Source organism: Trachypithecus francoisi, unplaced genomic scaffold, assembly GCF_009764315.1.
Source record: "Trachypithecus francoisi isolate TF-2019V2 unplaced genomic scaffold, Tfra_2.0 Lachesis_group8, whole genome shotgun sequence".
In the NCBI taxonomy this organism is placed as follows: Eukaryota; Metazoa; Chordata; class Mammalia; order Primates; family Cercopithecidae; genus Trachypithecus; species Trachypithecus francoisi.
This window is the reverse complement of record NW_022681473.1, coordinates 109,102,997-109,126,270: the sequence shown is the minus strand read 5'-3', so window position 1 is coordinate 109,126,270 and position 23,274 is coordinate 109,102,997. Positions and strand designations below refer to the sequence as shown.

Genomic DNA, 23,274 nt, shown 5'->3' with positions numbered 1-23,274 from the left:
AAAATTCCTAGAAAAATGTAACCTACCAAGATTGAATTAGGAAGAAACAGAAAACTTGAACAGACCAATAGCAAATAAAGTAACTGAAGTAATTAAAAACCTTCCAATAAAAAAAAGCCCAGGACCAGATGGCATCACAGTTGAATTCTACCAAACATTCAAGGAAGAATTACTACCAGTGCTTCTTAAACTCTTCCAAAAAATAGAGCTAGAGGGAATATGTCCAAATACATTTTACAAGACCATCCCTTTGATACTTAAGCCAGATAAAGACACTGCGAGAAAAGAAAACTACAGGCCAATATCACTAATTAACATTAATGTAAAAATCCTCAACAAAATATTATCAAACTGAATTTAACAACTCATCAATCAGATTATACATCATGACCAAGCTGGATTTATGCCTGGCATGCAAGGCTGGTTTAACATATGCAATTCAATCAGCATGACACATCACATTAATAGAATGAAAGATAAAAGCCACACAATCATCTCAATTGGTGCAGAAAAAACATTTGACAAAGTTCAGCATCCCTTCTTGATAAAAACCCTTAACAGTTTAGGTATAGAAGGAAAATTCCCCAACATAAATCAAGGCCATTTATTAAAAACTCATAGCTAAACTCATAATCAATGGGGAACAACTGAAAGCTTTTCTATTAAGATCTGGTACAAAGCAGGAATGCCTATGCAACTTCTATTCAATATAGTATGAAAAGTACTAGTGCTAGCCAGGGCAATCAGATAAGAAAAAATAAAAATAAAAAGGCATCCATGGCCGGGCGCGGTGGCTCAAGCCTGTAATCCCAGCACTTTGGGAGGCCGAGACGGGCGGATCACGAGGTCAGGAGATCGAGACCATCCTGGCTAACATGGTGAAACCCCATCTCTACTAAAACAAAAAATACAAAAATCTAGCTGGGCGAGGTGGCAGGCGCCTGTAGTCCCAGCTACTCCGGAGGCTGAGGCAGGAGAATGGCGTAAACCCGGGAGGCGGAGCTTGCAGTGAGCTGAGATCCGGCCACTGCACTCCAGCCCCGGGCGACAGAGCGAGACTCCGTCTCAAAAAAAAATAAAAAATAAAAATAAATAAAAAGGCATCCAAATTCAAATGATCTCTATTTACAGACAACATGATCCTATATGTAGAAAACCCAAAAGATTTAACCCAGACAAAAAAACTGTTAGAATAAATTAATTCAGTAAAGTTGCAGTACACAAAAATAAACAGCACTTCTATATACAAATAATGACTTAGCTGAAAAAGAAATCAAGAAAATGATCGCATAAAAATTGATAGCATCAAAAAACAAAATGTCTAGGACTAAATGTAACGAAGGGGGTGAAAAATTTTTACACCAAAAGCTATAAGATGTTGATGAGAGAAACTGAAGAAGACAAACAAATAAATGGAAAGATATTCCATGTTAATAAGAGTAATATTGTTAAAATGCCCATACTACCCAAAGCAATATATAGATTTAATACAGCCCCTATTAAAATTCCAATGACATTCTTCACACAAATAGAAAGACAATCCTAAAATTTCCATGGGACCACAAAAGAAACCCCTGAATAACCAAAACAGTACTGAGAAAGAAAAAGAAAGTTGGAAGCATCACACTTCCTGATTTAAGATTATATTAGAAAGTTGTAGTAATCAAAACAGTATGGTACTAGCTAAAAACAGAAACACAGACCCATGGAACCAGAATGGAGAACCCAGAAATAAATCCAAACATAAACAGTCAACTGGTTTTTGACAAGGGCACCAAGAGGACACAATGGGGAAATGATAATCTCTTTAATAAATGCTGCTGAAAAACTGGATTTCCACATGCAAATGAATGAAATTGGACCCTTATCTTACACCATACACAAAAATAAACTTGAAATGGATAAAAGACATAAATGTAAGACCTGAAACCATAAGACTCTTGGAAAAAAACACAAAGAGAAAGCTCCTTGACACTGGCCTTGGCAATGATTTTCTTGGATAGCACACCAAAAGCTTAGGCTACAAAAGCAAAAATAAATAAATGAGACTACATAAACTACAAAGCTGCTGTAGAGCAAAAGAAACAACGAAATGAAAAGGCAACCTACGGACTGGGAAAATATATGTGCAAATCACGTATTTGATAAGAAGCTGACATCCAACATTAATTTTTAAAACTCTTATCAATTAATAGCAGAAAAACAAATAACCCAATTTAAAAATGGGCTAAGGACCAAACAGATGGTTCTCCCAAGAATACATACAAATGGCCAACAGATATATGAAAAAGTGCTCAACATCACTTATCCTCAGGGAAATACAAATTAAAATCACTATATCACTTCACAACTATAAAAATGGCTATTATCAGATAGACAAAAGATAACAAGTGTTGGCAAGGGTGTGAAGAAAAGAGACCTCTAGTGCACTGTTCAGTGGGAATGTGAATTGGTAACAGCCCTTATGGAAAATGGTATGGAGGTTTACCAAGAAATAAAAAAATAGAACTACCATACAACCCAACAATCCCTTCTCTGGGTATATACCCAAAGAAGATGAAATCAGCACCTTATAAAGATATTTCAACTCCCATGTTCATTGTACTATTAATCACAATAGCCAAGATATGGAAGCAACCTATGTATCCATTGGCAGACAAATGGATAAAGAAAATATAATATAAGGATTCCTTGGCAAGATGGCCGAATATGAACAGCTCTGGTCTGCAGCTCCCAGCGAGACCAATGCAGAAGGTATGTAATTTCTGCATTTCCAACTGAGGTACCTAGTTCATTTCACTGGGATTGGTTAGACAGTGGGTGCAGCCCACGGAAGGCAAGCAGAAGCAGGGTGGGGTGTCGCCTCACTGGGGAAGTACAAGGGGTCGCGGAATTCCCTCCGCTAGCCAAAGGAAGCTATGAGGGACTGTGCTGTGAGGGACTGCTCTGTGAGGGACGGTGCTATTTGACCCAGATACTACGCTTTTCCCACATTCTTCACAACCCACAGACCAGGATATTTCCTCGGGTTCCTACACCACAAGGGCCCTGGGTTTCAAGCACAAAACTGGGAAGTCATTTGAGCAGACACCAAGCTAGCTGCAGGACTTTTTTTTTCATACCCCAGTGGCACCTGGAATGCCAGCAAGACAGAACCATACACTCCACTGGAAAGGGTGTTGAAGCCAGGGAGCCCAGTGGTCTTGCTCAGCGGATCCCACCCCCATGGAGCCCAGCAAGCTAAGATCCACTGGCCTGAAATTCCTGCTGCCAGCACAGCAGTCTGAAGTCGACCTGGGATGCTCAGGCTTGGTGGGGTGGAGGGGCATTCACCATTACTGAGGCTTGAGTAGGCGGTTTTCCCCTCACAGTGTAAACAAAGTCACTAGGAAATTTGGACTTGGTGGAGCACACCGCAGCACTGCAAAGCCACTGCAACCAGACTGCCTCTGTAGATTCCTCCTCTCTGGGCAAGGCCTCTCTGAAAGAAAGTCAGCAGCCCCAGTCAGCAGCTTATAAATAAAACTCCCTTGGCCGGGCGCAGTGGCTCAAGCCTGTAATCCCAGCACTTTGGGAGGCCAAGATGGGCGGATCACAAGGTCAGGAGATCAAGACCATCCTGGCTAACCCGGTGAAACCCCGTCTCTACTAAAAAAAAAAAATACAAAAAACTAGCCGGGCAAGGTGGCGGGCGCCTGTAGTCCCAGCTGCTTGGGAGGCTGAGGCAGGAGAATGGTGTGAACCCGGGAGGCAGAGCTTGCAGTGAGCTGAGATCCGGCCACTGCACTCCAGCCCGGGCGACAGAGCGAGACTCTGTCTCAAAAAAAAAAAAAAAAAAAAAAAAAACTCCCATCTCCCTGGGACAGAACACCTGGGGGAAGGGGCGGCTGTGGGTGCAACTTCAGCAGACTTAAACGTTCCTGCCTGCCAGCTCTGAAGAGAGCAGCAGATCTCCCAGCATAGTGCTCCAGCTCTGCTAAGAGACAGACTGCCTTCTCAAGTGAGTTCGTGACCCCTGTACCTCCTGATGGGGAGACACCTCCCAGCAGGGGTTGACAGACATCTCATACAGGAGAGCTCCAGCTGGCATCTGGTGGGTGCCCCTCTGGGACAAAGCTTCCAGAGGAAGGAGCAGGCAGCAATTTTTGCTGTTCTGCAGCCTCTGCTGGAACGGAGTCTGGACCACCTCCAGCAAACTCCAGCAAGACTTGCAGAAGAGCAGCCTGACTGTTAGAAGGAAAACTAACAAACAGAAAGCAATAGCATCAACATCAACAAAAAGGACGATCACACAAAAACTCTATCCAAAGGTCATCAGCAGCAAAGACCAAAGGTAGATAAATCCACGAAGATGAGGAAAAACCAGCACAAAAAGGCTGACAATTCCAAAAACCAGAATGCTTCTTCTCCTCCAAAGGATCACAACTCCTTGCCAGAAAGGGAACAAAACCAGATGGAGAATGAATTTGACAAACTGACAGAAGTAGGCTTCAGAAGGTGGGTAATAACAAACTCCTCCAAGCTGAAGGGGCATGTTCTAACCTAATGCAAGGAAGCTAAGAACCTTGATAAAAGGTTAGAGGAACTGCTAACTAGAATAACTCATTTAGGGAAGAACATAAACGACCTGATGGAGCTGAAAGACACAGCGCAAGAACTTTGTGAAGCATACACAAGGATCAATAGCCAAATCGATCAAGCGGAAGAAAGGATATCAGACATTGAAGATCAATTTAATAAAGCATGAAGACAAGATTAGAGAAAAAAGAATGAAAAGGAATGCACAAAGCCTCCAAGAAATATGGGACTATGTGAAAAGACCAGACCTACATTTGATTGGTGTACCTGAAAGTGACAGGGAGAATGGAACCAAGTTGGAAAACACACTTCAGGATATTATCCAGGAGAAGTTCCCCAACCTAGCAAGACACGCCAACATGCCAATTCAGGAAATACACAAAACACCACAAAGATACTCCTAGAGAAGAGGAACCCCAACACACATAATCGTCAGATTTACCAAGGTTGAAATGAAGGAAAAAATGTTAAGGGCAGCCAGAGAGAAAGGTCGGGTAACCCACAATGGGAAGCCCATCAGACTAACAGTAGATCTCTCTGCAGAAACCCTACAAGCCAGAAGAGAATGGGGGCCAATATTCAACATTCTTAAAGAATTTCAACCCAGAATTTCATATTCAGCCAAACCAAGCTTCATAAGAAAAAGAGAAATAAAATCCTTTATACACAAAGAAATGCTGAGGGATTTTGTCACCACCAGGCCTGCTTTACAAGTGCAAAAACAAACCAAAATGTAAAGACCATCAACATTATGAAGAAACTGTGTCAACTAATGGGCAAAATAACCAGCTAGCATCATAATGGCAGGATCAAGTTCACACATAACAATATTAACCTTAAATGTAAATGGACTAAATGCCCCAATTAAAAGGCACAGACTGGCAAATTGGATAAAGAGTCAAGACCCATTGGTGTGCTGTATTCAGATGTATCTCATTTGTAAAGACACACATAGGCTCAAAATAAAGGGATGGAGGAAGATTTACCAAGCAAATGGAAAGCAAAAAAAAAGCAGGGTTGCAATCTTAGGGTCTGATAAAACAGACTTTAAACCAACAAAGATCAAAAAAATACAAAGAAAGGCATTAAATAATGGTAAAGGGATCAATGCAACAAGAAGAGCTAACTATCTAAATATATATATATTTGCACCCAATACAGGAGCACCCAGATTCATAAAGCAAGTTCTTAGAGACCCACAAAGAGACTTAGACTCCCATACAGTAATAGTGGGAGACTTTGACACCCCACTGTCAATATTAGATCAATGAGACAGAAAATTAAGAAGTATATTCAGGACTTGAACTCAGCTCTGGACCAAGTGAACCTAACAGCCACGTACAGAACTCTCTACCCCAAATCAACAGAATATACATTCTTCTCAGTACCACACAGCACTTATTCTAAAATCGACCACATAACTGGAAGTAAAACACTCCTCAGCAAATGCAAAAGAATGGAAATCATAACAAACAGTCTCTCAGTGCAATCAAATTAGAATTCAGGATTAAGAAACTCACTGAAAACCGCGCAACTACATGGAAACTGAACAACCTGCTCCTGAATGACTACTGGGTAAATAATGAAATTAAGGCAGAAATAAATAAGTTCTTTGAAACCAATGAGAACAAAGAAACAACATACCAGAATCTCTGGGAAAAAAATAAAGCAGTGTTTAGAGGGAAATTTATAGCACAAAATGCCCACAGGAGAAAGCAGGAAAGATCTAAAATTGACACCCTAACATCACAATTAAAAGAACTAGAGAAACAAGGGCAAACAAATTCAAAAGCTAGCAGAAGACAGGAAATAACTAAGATCAGAGCAGAACTGAAGGAGATAGAGGCATGAAAAACCCTTCCAAAAATCAGTGACTCCACGAACTGGTTTTTTGAAAAGACTAACAAAATAGATAGAACACTAACCAGACTAATAAAGAAAAAAAGAGAGAAGAATCAAATAGACACAATAAAAAATGATAAAGGGGAGATCACCACTGATCCCAAAGAAATACAAACTAACATCAGAGAATACTATAAACACCTCTATGTAAATAAACTAGAAAATCTAGAAACAATGGAGAAATTCCCAGACACATAAACCCTCCCAAGACTAAACCAAGAAGAAGCTGAATTCCTGAATAGACCAACAACAAGTTCTAAAATTGAAGCAGTAATTAATAGCCTACCAAAAAAAAAAAAAAAAAAAAAAAGCCCAGGACAAGACAGATTCACAGCTGAATTCTACCAGAGGTACAAAAAGGAGCTGGTACCATTCCTTCTGAAACTATTCCAAACAATGGAAAAAGAGGGACTCCTCCCTAACTCATTTGATGAGCCCAGCATCATCCTGATACCAAAATCTGGCAGAAACACAACAACAACAAAAAGAAAATTTCAGGCCAATATCCCTGATGAACATCAATGCAAAAATCCTCAATAAAATACTAATGAACCAAATCCAGCAGCACATCAAAAAGCTTATCCACCACAACCAAGTTGGCTTCATCCCTGGAATGCAAGGCTGGTTCAACATATGCAAATCCATAAATGTAATCCATCACATAAACAGAACAAATGACAAAAACCACATGATTATCTCAATAGATGCAGAAAAGGCCTTTGATAAAATTCAACACCCCATCATGCTAAAAACACTCAATAAAGCAGGTATTGATGGAATATATCTCAAAATAATAAGAGTTACTTATGACAAACCCATAGCCAATATCATACTGAATGGGCAAAAGCTGGAAGCATTCCCTTTGAAAACCAGCACAAGACAAGGATGCCCTCTCTCACCACTCCTATTCAACACAGTATTGGAAGCTGTAGCCAGGGCACTCAGGCAAGAGAAAGAAATAAAGGGTATTCAAATAGGAAGAGAGGAAGTCAAATTATCTCTGTTTGCAGATGACATGATTGTATATTTTGAAAACCCCATTGTCTCAGTCCAAAAACTCATTAAGCTGATAAGTAACTTCAGCAAAGTCTCAGGATACAAAATCAGTGTGTGAAAATCACAAGCATTCCTATACACCAACAATAGACAAACAGAGAGCCAAATCATGAGCAAACTCCCATTCACAATTGCTATAAAAAGAATAAAATACCGGCCGGGCACGGTGGCTCAAGCCTGTAATCCCAGCACTTTGGGAGGCCGAGACGGGAGGATCACAAGGTCAGGAGATCGAGACCATCCTGGCTAACACGGTGAAACTCCATCTCTACTGAAAAATACAAAAAGCTAGCCGGGCGAGGTGGCAGGCGCCTGTAGTCCCAGCTACTTGGGAGGCTGAGGCAGGAGAATGGCGTAAACCCAGGAGGCGGAGCTTGCAGTGAGCTGAGATCTGGCCACTGCACTCCAGCCTGGGCAGCAGAGCGAGACTCCGTCTCAAAAAAAAAAAAAAAAAAAAAGAATAAAATACCTAGGAAAACAACTTACAAGGCATGTGAAGGACCTCTTCAAGGAGAACTACAAACCACTGCTCAAGGAAATAAGAGAGGACACAAACGGAAAAACATTCCATGCTCATGGATAAGAAGAATATCGTGAAAATGGCCACACTACCCAAAGTAATTTATAGATTCAATGCTATTCCCATCAAGCCACCATTGACTTTCTTCACAGAATTAGAAAAAATTACTTTAAATTCCATATGGAAGCTATAAAGAGCCTGTCTAGCCAAGATAATCCTAAGCAAAAAGGGCAAAGGTGGAGGCATCATGCTACCTGACTTCAAACTATACTACGAGGCTACAGTAACCAAAACAGCGTGGTACTGGTACCAAAACAGATACATAGACCAATGGAACAGAACAGAGACCTTAGAAATAACACCACACATCTACAACTATCTGACCTTTGACAAACCTAACAAAAACAAGCAATGGGGAAAGGATTCCCTATTTAATAAATAGTGTTGGGAAAACTGGCTAGCCATATACAGAAAACTGAAACTGGACCCCTTCCTTACACCTTATACAAAAATTAACTCAAGATGGATTAAACACTTAAACATAAGACCTAAAACCATAAAAACCCTAGAAGAAAACCTAAGCAATACCATTTAGGACATAGGCATGGGCAAAGATTTCATGACTAAAACACCAAAAGCAATGGCAACAAAAGCCAAAATTGATAAATGGTATCTAATTACACTAAAGAGCTTCTGCATAGCAAAATAAACTATCATCAAAGTGAACAGGCAACCTGCCAAATGGGAGAAAACTTTTGCAATCTATCCATCTGACAAAGGGCTAATATTCAGAATCTACAAGGAACTTAAACAAACTTACAAGAAAAAAACAACCCCATCAAAAAGAGGGTGAAGGATATGACCAACACTTTGCAAAAGAAGACATTTATGTGGCCCACAAACATATGAAAAAAAAGCTCATCATCACTGGTCATTAGAGAAATCCAAATCAAAACCACAATGAGATACCATCTGACGCCAGTTAGAATGACGATCACTAAAAAGTCAGGAAACAACAGATGCTGGCGAGGATGTGGAGAAATAGGAACGTTTTTACACTGTTGGTGGGAGTCTAAATTAGTTCAACCATTGTGGGAGACAGTTTGGTGATTCCTCAAGGATCTAGAGCTAGAAATACCATTTGACCCAGCAATCCCATTACTGGGTATATACCCAAAGACTGTAAATCATTCTACTCTAAAGACACATGCACACGTATGTTTACTGCAGCACTATTCACAATAGCATGGACTTGGAACCAACCCAAATGCCCATCAATGAGAGACTGAATTAAAAAAATGTGGAACATATACACCATGGAATACTGTGTAGCGATAAAAAAGAACGAGTTCATGTCCTTTGCAGGGACATGGATGAAGCTGGAAACCATCATTCTCAGCAAACTAACACAGGAACAGAAAACCAAACACTGCATGTTCCCATTCATAAGCAGGAGTTGAACAATGAGAATATATGGGCACAGGGACGGGAACATCAGACACTGGGGCCTGTCGGGGGTTGGGAGTCTAGGGGAGGGATAGCATTAGGAGAAATACCTAAAGTAGAGGACGGGTTGATGGGTGCAGCAAACTACCATGGCACATGTATACCTATGTAACAAACCTGCACATTCTGCACATATATCCCAGAACTTAAAGTATAATAAAAAAGCAAATATTACATATATATATATATATACACACACACACACAATGGAATATTACTCAACCTTAGAAAAGGAGATCTTGCTATTCGTTACATGGACGGACCTAAAGGACACTGTGCCAAGTGAATAAGCTAGACAGAGAGACAAACATTACATTATCTCACTTATCTGTAGAATATTTTTATAAAGAAGAACTCAAATACACAGAGAATGAAATAGTGGTTATCACAGGTGGAGATGAGGTAGAGAAGAAATAATAGGGAGACATAAGTCTAAGAATACAAAAAGGCAGATATGTAGTATGAACAAGTTTAGAGACCTAATGTACAATGTGAGGATTAAAATCTACTTATTTAACAAAAATCTCTAATGGAGATTTTTGTTAAATAAGTAGATTTTAGCTGCTCTTGTCATAAAAAGCATGTGTGATAATAGACATGTTAATCTGCTTCACTATAGCAACCATCTTACTATCTATATGTATCCCCTAACATCATGTTGTAAGCCTCAAATATATACAATAAAAAATTTATTTTAAAAAAAGATTGCGGGAAAAAAAGAAGTCATAACAGAGACCATATGGCCCACAAAGTCTAAAATATTTACTATCTGGCCCTTCATGGAAAAACTCTGCCAATCGCTGGGTCTAAGTCAATCACAGTAATCCCATTTCCCTTACCAGTGTTTTGGTTTGTTTTGTTTTGCTTTGCTTTTAAGAACCCAGACTAAGTCAATCAGAGCCAGGCATTCCCCCATGACAATAATCAGTTCAGGGTAGTTAAGTGAGCCAGATTGGCCCCATTAAGACCTGAGGGAAGAGACTTCGGTTCTTACTTTCATGTTAGACTTGAAAAAAAAAATGCTACTGATAGCCCACAATACAACACAAGGGGAATCCAGTCTTGGGAGAAGCCAATCTTGGAGAGAAAGCCGATCCTGGGAGAAAGCTGAGGCTGTGAACAGTGGAGTCAAGAGACTGGAAAGCCTGAATCTGATGTCCCTGAGCCACCAGGACAAACAATGCTCACAGCCTCCCTGGCTCCCGCCTGTCTCTAGACTTCCTACTGTGGAAGCCAATTCATTTTCTTGGCATTTTAGCTGCTTTCGGTTTAGTTTTCTGTGACTTGCAACCAAAAGCTTCTCTCTGACCCTGACCATTTGCACATACTGTTCCCTCTGCCCAGAAAGCTCTCCATTCCCCAGCCCTTGCCTGGCTAACTTCTACTACTCATGTATCAAGCTTCAAAATACATGGCAATGTCACAGGAAGGCCATCTTGTAGCCTCCGAGATGAAGTAATATCCCTGTGCTATACACCATCCCTTGTCCACAGTACCCTCAACTCTCTCTTTTGTAACGCACATCACTTATGTATTATGATGTGTTTATCCCTGCCTTCCCTGCTAGTCTTGGATATAAACCAATGCCGTGCTTGTCTTGTTCTCTACTGTATCCCCAGTGCCTAGCACAGTGCCTGGCAATTAGGTGCTGCCTAAACTGCACAAGGAGCAGCATTTCCCAGACTATGTTTCATGGAATACCGGTGTCCCATGAGAAGCTGGTAGATAAGACACCAAGACATTCCCATTTATTGATGCCTACTATAGACCAGTTAACAGCTGGGGATTATTTTTAGCCGTCCTCTCCCTTTTTCTTCTGTAATGTTTCACTCCAGTGTCCTGTATAGACTATGTATTTTTTTTTTTTTTTTTTTTTTTTTTTTTTGAGGCGGAGTCTCGCTCTGTCGCCCGGACTGGAGTGCAGTGGCCGGATCTCAGCTCACTGCAAGCTCCGCCTCCCGGGTTTACGCCATTCTCCTGCCTCAGCCTCCCACGTAGCTGGGACTACAGGCGCCCGCCACCTCGCCCGGCTAGTTTTTGTATTTTTAGTAGAGACGGGGTTTCACTGTGTTAGCCAGGATGGTCTCGATCTCCTGACCACGTGATCCGCCCGTCTCGGCCTCCCAAAGTGCTGGGATTACAGGCTTGAGCCACCGCGCCCGGCCAACTATGTATTATTAATAGATGATCACCCTCTTGTTATTAGAAGTTCCAGGTCTAACACCTAAATGATTTCAAGAATCATTTAGACGATTCTAAGCAGTGGCCTTCACTACAGGATTTCTCAGAGACACTGTTACAGCGCTGACCCTGTCATGGTGCCACGGGAGGTGGGCAACGCCAGGGCCCTGGTTATGAGCCTCTAAGAGGTGAATATATATAAAATGCAGTATTTCCCAAATGTATTTGATGATGGCATACTTTTCTCTAAACCAAGTAGCATCTTACAAGACTCCAGAGCTGGAAAACAGAAAAAAACGTTTATGAAACCTACTGGCTTAGGGCCTTTGGGAAAAGACAAATGCAGAGGCAGAGGCCCTCCGAGGTATCCAGTAGAAAGCAACTGGTTTGCTAAACGCTCCAGAATCACAGATGTTAGGCACAGAGGCCCCCCAGGTCCTCAGGATGGGCACAAGGAAGCAGAGTGAAAGAGAAGGTTGTAGGGTCTTGCACCCACTGTTCTACTGCATGGGATCCTGTGCCACCTTGCTTCCAGAGTGGTGTGAGGGGCATGGACTGTGCTGCACTGAGCCTTAAGGAATGCCCAGGGAGATGGATCCAGAGGGGGGTCACCTCGGGGCCACGTGATCCCCACTTGGCATCCCAGCCTAATGCCCACTCCTGGGCTAGGAGCTAAAACCAGTCCAAGAAGCTTGGCTATCAGGTAGGAGCTAAAACCAGTCCAAGAAGCTTGGCTATCAGTCTCCACGTCGTCAATCCCATGGACTGTAAAGAATTTGCAGTCTCTCACTGAGGCAGAGCCAAGGAGAGCTCTAGCAGAGAAGCTGAAGCTTAGGTTCCCTTCCTGTTTTCCCAAAACACCCCGTGCAGGGTGGGAACAGAGTGATCCTGCCCTCCGAAGCCCAGACGGAAGGAATCCCATGGAATTCCCAATCCAAACTCTCCTCCACAGACGACTGAGACTTAGCAACGGCCCCCGATCACTGAGGGAGAACCCGTGGCTCCATGCCCAATTCGGCAAACCTGTATTTCTACAGCCCAAGCCCTATTTTGAAATCCAAAAAAATAAAATACAGGGGACTGGAAGAGATTGACGTTTCACTGCTTTCTGCCAGACCCTGGGACCTCTTTTCCCTTTCATAGCTGTGGAGGTGGACAGATTCTCTAGAAAGATATTAATGGCTACTGAGCCCTCACTGGGCCACATGTCATCCTTGCTATTTTCCACACTCTAAGTCTTTTTGCCTCCCAACCCCATTGTGTGACAGGCAGTACTATCATCCACATTTCACAGATAAGGCACCTGAGGCTCAGAGAAGTCAGAGGACTTGCCCAAAGACACAGCCAGAGAGAGAGAGAGCTGAAGTTTGACTAAAAGCCATGCTACTCCCACTGGCCACACCACCTTCTGGAAGCCCCAAGGCAGGTATCGTGGCCCAGCAGACACAACCTCATATATGCTGCCCCGTGGCCCTTGACATTTTTATCTCCCTAGAGGCTGCTTTCAGGGAGTCCAGCAGTATCTCTGTGGGACTGGTGGCTCCTAGTAGCCAAATGTGTGCCTCCAAAACCTCTCAGGCCACCTCTGGGAGTCTCTTACCCTGCTCAGTGAGGAGGCAGCTCCACGATGCTGCTGCTGTGTCAGTGAGAAAAGACACTCACGGGCCATCGACCTGATGAGCACACACTCGATTCACTCATGGGTGAAATCCTGCACCTCTTTCGAGAGCAGAAAAATCAGCTCCGCTGACCTGTGTTCTTCAGGCAGGAGGCCAGCTGAGCAGAGGCTGGCTGGGCTGGCTGCAGGTGCGCAGCACAGTGGGAGGTGGTTGAAAGGGAGATGAGTTATCCAGGCAGCACAGAGCCTGCAGAGAAGCTGCCAGGGACAGCCCCACCTGTGTCCCAGCCTCAGGGCCTGGATGCTCCCCATACTTACTCCCTGCCTCTTAAATAATAAAAACATTCAAGAGTCTCAGTGTCAGGATCTGAGCTCCATGTCCCCTACGGATCAATGGAAAATATGCAAGATCCACAGGATGAGACAATTGGGGTCCATTCGCACAAGAGACAAAAGGCAGTGATGGTAAACTTGGTTGGTTTAAGAGTTATGAAGAGTTGGCAGGAAGATAAATAATTTGGAGTCCAGCATGGCTCATGGACCTCAGCCCTTTGAGCCAAGTCCTAGAGAGCAGGCAATAAAGAACAACCAAAAACAAGACAGGGGTTTTCTTTTGGAAACTAGGCATATAAGGCAGCCCAGTTTCCTTCCCTGTAGGGCAGAATGTGGCACAGGGCATTGGGGAACATTTTACCCCCATGAGGACACCACAGAGGCCTTAAGGGTCAAGAGTTAGAGATGGGCATGGAGGCCCTGGGATCCACAGAGGGTCGAGAGCAGGCTAGGACATGGGGTCCCGGCAATCTTGCTGGAGGGTGGGGAGCATAGTATATAAAGTGGGCACACACATGTCTGACAAATGAAAATATACCTTCAGACTATTATTCCTAAGGGTGGTGTAGCCTAGAGAAACCAACGTTGCAACAGCAATGCCATATATTGGTTTAGGGTGGTGCAGGTGACCAAGTGCTTAACCATCCTGGGGCAGATAGCATCAGTCCTACCTGATGAGGGACACCAAGCTTACACTGATGGGATGCAGTCAGGTCCGGAGTCCAACACACAGAACAGAGTCTCATGATGCCGGAGACAGAACACCTCTGTCCTAATCCTAATCTCAACAATTAGTAATTGTCACTGTGGGCAAGTCACTTAACCTCCCCAAGTTACAGTTTCCTAATCTGAAAATGGCGACAATAACAGTTTACCTACGAGGTTATCATGAGATGATAAAATGTCCTAGACCCTTCCAGAAGCCCCAACTCTCCCTGAAGGGTAGGAGGGCAAGGCCAATCACATTGTCTGTTAGCATGGAAATAAAAGCTGTAACAGGCTTGAGGGACCTTTACAAGCAGGCTATTTTCCTAAATTGTTTTCACTGTTGATTTGCCTAGTAAATTATTTTTATTGTTGTTACTATTATTATTTATTATCTTCAGTGTTTTTTTGCTCTTGTTGTTGTTTTGTTTTTTTGAGACAAGGTCTTGCTTGCCTGTGTCACCCAGGGTGGAGTGCAGTGGTGTGATCACCACTCACTGCAGCCTCGGCCTCCCAGGCTCAAGTGATCCTCCCACCTCAGCCTCCCAAGTAGCTAAGCCCACAGGCATGTGCCACCATGCCTGGCTATTTTTTTTCTTCAAATGTTTTGTAGAGATGAGGTCTCACTAGGTTGCCCAGGCTCAGCTTGAACTCCTGGGCTCTAGCAATCCTCCCACTTCAGCCTCCAAAGTGCTGGGATTACAGGTGTGAGCCACCAAGTAAACGCTTTTTAAACAGTTAGCTCTTCCTTCCCCAGGGCTCCCTGAGCACCTGGCTCTGCCATTAGCGCTCAGGCCCTTGGCTCCCATGGTGTGACTGTGTTCTCCTCACCACACACTGTGGCTGTAAAGGCAGGACTCAGCTCTGTTCACCTCTCTACCCTCAGGGCCTGGAATAGTCTTTGACTATAGACAATCTCAGTAACTGTTGAAAGAATAAACTTTGAACCTCTGTCCTGGACCCATTCCAAATTACCAGACTCCAAATGAATGAGGTTTAATTGTAATTAACACTGACATCGTTTGCAGTTTGGATTCAGATATCTTCCTTCAAAGGACACTGTGAAGAAAGTAAAAAGCCTACCAATGAGAGAAAATATTTGCAAATCACATACATGATAAGGGGCTATATCTAGAACATAGAAAGAACTCTTACAAACTCTTACAACTTAATAAAAAGACAAATAACCCGATTAAAAAGGGACAAAAGATCTGAACAGATAGATCTCCAAAGATGATATACCAATGGCCAGTAAGCATATGAAAAGATCCTCAACATCATTAGACTTAGGGAAATATAAATCAAAACCACGCGAGACAGGATGTGGAGAAATGAGAACCCTCATACATTGCTGGTGGGAATGTAAAATGGGGCAACCACTTTGGAAAGCAGTCTGGAGTTGCTCAAAGGATAAAATATAGATTTACCATATGATTAGCAATTCTACTCCTAGGTATATATCCAAGAGAATTGAAAACATGTATCCACCTAAAAACATATACATGAATGTTCACAGCAGCATCATTCACAATAGACAAAAAGTGGAAAAAAACCAAGTATCTATGAACTGATTAACAAATAAAATGTGGTAGAGCCATACAGTGGAATACTATTCAGCCACGAAAAGAAATGAATTGTTGACACACGTTACAACCCAGACGAGCCTTGAACACATTACACCATACGAGAAACGCCAGACACAAAAGGCCATCGTCTGGTTCCATTTGTATGAAATGTCCAAGGGCCTGGCACGGTGGCTCACACCTATAATCCCAGCACTTTGGGAGGCCGAGGCAGGCAGATCACGAGGTCAAGAGTTCGAGACCAGCCTGGCCAACATGGCGAAACCCCATCTCTACTAAAAATACAAAAATTAGCTTGGCACGGTGGCGGGCACCTGTCATCTCAGCTACTTGGGAGGCTGAGGCAGGAGAATCGCTTGAACTCAGGAAGCGGAGGTTGCAGTGAGCCAAGTCACGCCACTGCATTCCAGCCTGAGTGACAGAGCAAGACTCCATCTCCAAAAAAAGGAAAAATGTCTCAAATCGGCAAATCTACAGACACACAGAAAGCAAATGAGCGGTTGGCAGGGGCTGGCATGAATGGGGACAGTGAGGAGTGATAGCTCAAGGGGATGGGGTTTCTTCTTGGGGTGCTGAAAAAGTTGGAAAAGTGATTGTGATGAAGCTTGCCTAACGGTTAAATACATTAAAATACACTAAAAACCATTACATTGTGTACTTTAAATGGGTGCATTGTATGTTATGTAAATTCATCTCAGCACAGCTGTTTAAAAAACAAAACAAAAAGGAAAAACAGATTCTGATGTCTTCATTATTCTCAAGCCTCTAATTTTGACAGACAAGGGCCGGCGTCATCTCTTACCTGTTGTATCCCCCACAGCGCCTAAGATTGGGCTGGACGTAGAATAGCTCCTCACATGTTTGTTGAATTGAAAATGACGACTGTTTTGCCAAAAAAGGAAAATAGGGTATGTAGTCCCTCATTCAAATTCAACACCATCAGGGAAACAGTCTCCTAAAATCTACAGAGGACTTGTTGGGATAGGCACGATCCCAATTTTACAGAACAGGAAACTGAAGGCCACTTAAATTGCTTATCTGAGGCCACGCAGCTAGTGAGTGACAAAGGTAGAATTACATTCCAGTGTCTCCTGACCTGTTTGATTTTCCCACCCTAATTCACTTTGTCTTCCCCTAGTCACCCTGCACACACACACACACACACACACACACACACACACACTTGTGTTGTCTGATTGCTCAACTGCTGGCCCAGGCTTTGGCCCCTGCCTCTGCTCCCCAGCCTTAAGCCAGAGGCCCCTCAGGCTCCGCACCAAATTATTCAGATTCACCTGCATTTCTATTCTGTTCTGAATAAAGTTGGGTAAAACTCCAGAGCTTTCTTGCCCATTTTCTCCAAACCATCCATCGGTGCTCAGCCGCTCTCCTGTAAAGGACATGATGAGGTGAGCAGTGACGCCTCATTCGGGAGTTCCCACTCAGCTGAGCACCCTGAAGGCCACAAGGGAGGGGGTGGGACTGGCCTAGGAGGAGGCATCTCTAGGCCGTCCTCCAGCCTAGGCCCATGGCTGTGCTCTCCTGCCTCCATCCCTCGCTTGGAGGGAGCCTCCTCTGACTTGACTGTGGAGGGGGTGAACAGGCTTAGAAGCCCACTGTAGGTCACTAATCACTGCCATGCGTCATGCCTCGGCTGTGCAAACAGTGACAACAGGTGGCCCTCAAGCAGAGCAAAAGAGGAGCAAGGCCAGTGTAGACAGCTTTCTGCGGTGGGGGCAGGAGACTGGGTCCCCACCCTGACCCCTCTAAAAAGCTGCGTGCTCCCTCCTCCCTGAGAGCTGCAGAAAGGGCGGAAGGTAAAATCAACTAATGAAAATGAGAGAACTTTAAAAGAAATGAAAAAACATAAACTAGATGAAGTTTAAGGTTCACCAGGCCAACACTGTTCAACTCTCTTGGACTTGAGAAAGCCTGCTAGGCTCAGGGAAGGGGTGCATCTCTCCATTTCCCACCCAAGCTGGGGTCACTTTGGCTTTTGTAACAGCTCTTGGACAGGGGCCTGCCCACCTTGTCCGGCTGTGTGACTCTGGCTGTGGCTCTGCCCCTCCGGACGTCAGTATCAGATCATGGGGGGAGCTCTGCTGAGATGACTCCCCTAGCAAGGTTACAGCCTCTGCTCTGGCCCAGTTGCCTCAAAACTCTGCAAGTAGAGTTGTGGCTTCATTTGCAGGGATCTCTTCCTAAAAACAGCAGCCTTTTGGGACTGAAGAGCTAGATTTTAAATCAGAACTCTTGCTCCCTGAGTGACCCTGGGCAGGCCCCAGTTGTCCTGAGCGTCTATTCCTCACTGGTCACAAGAAGTTGATCATGGTCTTCTTCACAGGTTGTGGGAGCATGCTGGCCAGGGCTTGGTGGGGTGCACAGCTGCCCTGTCACCCTGCAGAGAACACCCAACATCTTACTATTAATAGCTCCTGCAGCTCACATATCGGAAGAGGGTCCTCAGAGGGTGTCTCCCCACCCTCCAGCCGCAAGCTGGCGATGCAGATTCCTGGGCTCCCCTCCTGACACACCACAGCAGACTTGTCAAGGAGACCCAGGAACCTTCATCGGGAGAAGGTTTCCAGGATCATCCTCCCACTCAGCACTGAGGACTGCTGCTCAGGGGAGCACAGGAGCCAGCCTGGAAGCCCAGCAGGGCTGGGGAGGAAGGAGCAGGCCCTTCACCGAAGATGCTGCTGATGTCAAGCCAGCACAGAAGGTCTAGAGAAACCTGCAGGATCGTTTCCTGGTGGGAACACGGGGCTGCTTTTATCGCATCCAGGTGGCTGTCCGACAGTGTATCCGACTTGTCTGCTTCCTCCAGAACCTGGGCCCAGAAACCTGCCCTTCCCCCGAACCCACCCAGAGCCTGGCAGGGAGGGGCTCCTGGGGACTCTATGCAGAACCCAACAAAGCAATCACTTCCCTCTCAGAGCACAGGCTTATGGGAGTCTGCTTGGCAGCCTTATCGGCCATTTATTTTATTTATTTCATAAAGCTACCGATAGGACTTCCTATGCAAATAACTCCCAGATGAGATGCAAATTGGGATTTGGAGCCAAGAACCGCTAAGGCTTTTTTTTTTCTTTCCTTTTTCTTTTCTTTTATATTGGAATGGCACTGTGGCACATCCTGCCTCATCCTCTGCCCTCTGCCCGGCAGCTTCCTTGCCACGTGCTTCCCGCTGGCAAGGCTTTGCTTGCCCCTGCCAGCCACGGGTTCTGAGCTGGCCACGGAGAGCTTGTTAATTGTGCTTGAAATAGGGGGTCTGGGTGGTGAGCAAGCCTGGGGGGCCGTGCCAAGGTGAAAAGAACACTGGAGTCCTCCCACCCCGTGTCCTCTGTACACAGGTCAACTTAGATGCAGGTGTGCAGACAGGAACCCCCTCCCCAATTAACTTTCACGTTGCAAAAGGCTTTACTGCACATGTGTTCCTCAGGAGCCTACAGATCTGGGTTCAAATCCTGACACAGCCACTAAACCCACTGTGTGATCTGAATTTAATTTCTCTGAGTTTCCGCTTCCTCGTCTGTGATGAGGATAACAATGCCTACTTTCTGATTTGGTAAAGATTTCATGGAAGCATCTGTCCAAGGTCCTCAGTCCAGTGAGAATAGCTCATCAATAGGTTATTATTACATTAATTAAATGGAACACTGAGTACCTCACTTTGGAGAGCCTGTGTTCTAGATGAGGGAGTAATAGAATGATAGAAACAGGGGTTTCCAGGCTGGGGGTGGCAGCTCATGCCTGTAATCCCAGCACTTTGGGAGGCCAAGGTGACCAGATCACTTGAGGTCAGGAGTTTGAGACCAGCCTGGCCAACATGGCAAAACCCCATCTCTACTAAAAATACAAAAAAATTAACCAAGCATGGTGGCACATACCTGTAACCTCAGGTACTCAGGAGGCTGAGGCAGGAGAATCACTTGAACCTGGGAAGCAGAGGCTGCAGTGATCTTAGATCACACCACTGCACTCCAGCCTGGACCACAGAGCGAGACTCCACATCCAAAAAAAAAAAAAAAATGATTTCTACGATAGTTTGAATGAAGATCCCTTTTTTATAACCAGGACAGGATTAGAGTGTACCAAGACTATGCCTTGGCAATCTGTTTTTTTCAATTCAGTAAACATGTTTTAATGACTACTGTGCAGTGACCAAATGAGAAACACTTGATACTCAGGCTTAACACCCCTTCTTTCAGAGTTGCAATTGCCAGCCTGGAAGTCAAGAGCCACGGGTCCTGTCTCCACTCTGCCACAAAGTAGCCTGTGAACTCCACCAAATCACTTTCCTTCTCTGCCTCAGTTTCTTCACCTGTAAAACGAGGAGGCCATACCAGGACCTCTGAGGCTCCTTCCAGTGCTAAAATTGTGGGATTTTCTACCCAAGGCTGCTGGACTCCTTTCTCTCCCTCTTACAAAGCTAACAAAGCGCATTAACAAATGGTTCTTGCATACATAGAAAAAACAACCCTAAACTCAGAACCCACTGCCAGATTGATTTCTCTTTCTAATCTGTCAGCAAATATTAACAGCATAAAAGTAAATTTCAAAATGATTCTGAAACATCCCCTGCTCCTCACCACCGCCGAGCCCATCGGCCCTTCCGTGGAGTCCCACCAAGGCTGAGATGCTGAAGGTTGTGCTGTGGGGCCCCTCCTCTGCAACTGGCCTTCGAAAGGGCTCCCTATCGCAAAGCAGCGCTGGCATTATTTACCATCTTCCTGCTGTCTGTCCTCTCGGAGGCTGTGCTCATTGTGCTTGCCTACACCCTCGATTCGCAGCTGGATGAACCCAGGCCTTTTGGTGTGATTCATTCTGGGGAGTTCCTCTGTTCTGTCTTGCACCCTCTCTTCCTGCCTGGAAAGCTCTACAGATTGCTCTGAGCCCAGCAGCCCAATGGTTTCCACAAAAGTGGGTGGCACAAGGACAGAAGTAGGACTGTTGGCTTCCCTGTAGCTCCTCGACACCATATGTGAGCTGGGCAAATAGAGGCTCTTGGGGTCCTGTTGCCGGTCCCCTCTCCCGACACCTGCCCATGGCACCCTAGCCACAGAAGAGAGGAGGGGGCTTCTTTCTAGCCTGGCAGCACAGCCCAGTGTCCAGAGATCACCTACTTTGGAGCCCTGGAGTGATCTGTGTCTTCCCAGTTAGATCCGCAGAAGACTGTGAGGATGTTGGGAGTGGGGTGGGGTGGGGGGAATGTTGGCAGAACTCCCTTGAGGCCAAAAAAAAAGTACTATAGGGCCAAGCGGGGATCCAACTCTGCTACAAAATCCCAAACCCACCAGAGCTTTCTTGTTCCTGCTTAAATGTACCCACCTTAGCCAATTTCTAATCCTCACAGATCAGCAGATGGAGGAGGAGATAGTAGCTTAAATAACTTAAAAATGGCCATAAAGCCTGGATCAAAAAGTTTTTGAACCCATCAAAAAATGGGTTCCCATTTCTAATTCATTTGACTTGGCTTTGTGGCTATAGCACCACCACTTTTGAGGAGGCCTTAGAAAAGCTACCCAGGAACGACAGGTAGATTTCCTTAACAGTCTTGGGCAGATGGAAGGCGGCCGCTTGCCCAGCCTCTCCTTCAACTCCCGAAGGGCTCTGGGCAATTCGCTGTCCTGTGGTTTCAATAGAAACCTTATCTTTTTCATGCAAAGAGCGAATGGTGACCAGGGAGGGCTTTACAGAGGGATTGGGTGCTGAGTGCCACTGTGAATGGTCACTAGGTGTAGGGGGAGTCCATTTGCCATCGGGGGGAGAAAAACCAGGTGCAAATGCAAGAGCTGGCAAAACACAGGCATGTTTCATTCCTTCCTCACTCTCTTCTACAGCTATTCATTACTCTCCTGTGTGCCAGGTGCTTCCTAGACTTGGAGACACAGCCATGAGGTCACCAGTGCCTGTGGGAGAGTAGAAACTGTGGGTCTGGTAGCAGAGGCTGTCCCCTCACCCGCCCGCTATACAGCAGCACCCTACTCTCATCTCCCCACAGGCGTGGGGCCTGCGTACATCAAGGAGAGGTTTCAAGGTGATAAATAAAAGTGAGGAGAAAATGAGGTATAAGAAGAAGACAGAATCAATTATTCCAAGCAAATTAAAAGTGCTCGGCAGGGGGTGGAAGGAGATGGGAGGAGGAAGGGAGAGTCTGGGAAGGTTTCCAATGGACACAACAGCCAAATGCTGGACGAGGAGGGAGACAGGGAGAGAGGAGGGTTTAACCTGTCGGCCAGTTTCCCACAGACCACCTTGGGAGACAAACATCTACTCCCCAGCCAAGGTCTTGGCGGTGAACAGAGAGGCTGAAGGCTGCTCTTCAGAGCAGAATCACAGTCCCCAATGGTGCTTCTTAGAGAGGATATTGAATTAGCTACATTAATCCACAGAGGTGCCTGGCAGTGATAAGCGTAATTAAACCACTTAGTTGCTGGATCATGGGCTTAGGTTACAAACAGTCAAGTTTACTCATCACGGCCCTCACCCTGAATCTTGTTTGAAGAGCACACTTGGAGAGGGTGAGGCTTGAAAACTGGTGTGTACGCGCGTAGGTTTGCATGTGTGCGTAGCCATGCACACACTTAAAAGATTTTGGACCAGGACCTGAGCCCACTTCTAGACACTTTGATAAAATTCTGATTAAAATTATTTGACAATAATGTTCACAATATTAACCACAATACCAAAAATATTAACAGTACCACTGAGCTGTGCTCAAAATAAATCACTAAGCAAAAATACCACAAATGGGAATGGCGCATAGAACAAGAAACCCTGGCAGCCTCTCCTCCCTCCTTCACCTCGTATTGTTCTGAAGACCTCCAAAGTAATTTCTAAAGTCCTAGCTATCTGTCTAAGCTTTCCATCAGCCTCAAACCACCTTAGCACTCCTGACTTTACATCTAGGGTAATCCGTTTATGGGGTTTTGGACTTTTTCCATCACTTCTGGCTTCCTTCCAGACATTTTCATCACCGCTAACATTGACTTGGTTTGTCACACCCCTAGGAGGGGAGGAGACTGGGGCAAGTCAAGACAGGCTGGGGATGCGTAGGTCTGGCTCAGAACTGCAGTCGTCTAGTGCCTGTTGGGACGTGCAGTTAATCAGCTTCCAATAAATGTGAACTAAAGACCAACGGATTAATAGGATGTGCTGAGGAAGAGCCTTCTGCTCACTCACTAATTGTTTGTTTATTTAACTGATGATCACACTATACTCATTAGGGGTTGTTAGAACATCAAGGCAGTAGGTCTGCTGATACTGAGAAAGGCTTGAGTTTGTGGACCTGA

General features: G+C 44.7%; 1 protein-coding gene across 1 annotated transcript in view; it reads right to left on the bottom strand.

The window, feature by feature from the left end:
• GRIK4 (glutamate ionotropic receptor kainate type subunit 4) overlaps positions 1–20,805 on the bottom strand; it is a 244,864-nt gene extending 224,059 nt beyond the window's left edge. Inside the window, exons 1-3 of the mRNA XM_033207192.1 lie at positions 20,706–20,805; positions 18,668–18,877; positions 17,257–17,369 (exon numbers count right to left, since the gene is read on the bottom strand). Coding sequence (XP_033063083.1) covers positions 17,257–17,369; positions 18,668–18,877; positions 20,706–20,805 — 423 coding nt within the window. The remainder of the gene's footprint in view (positions 1–17,256; positions 17,370–18,667; positions 18,878–20,705) is intronic.
• Positions 20,806–23,274: the final 2,469 nt, after the last annotated feature.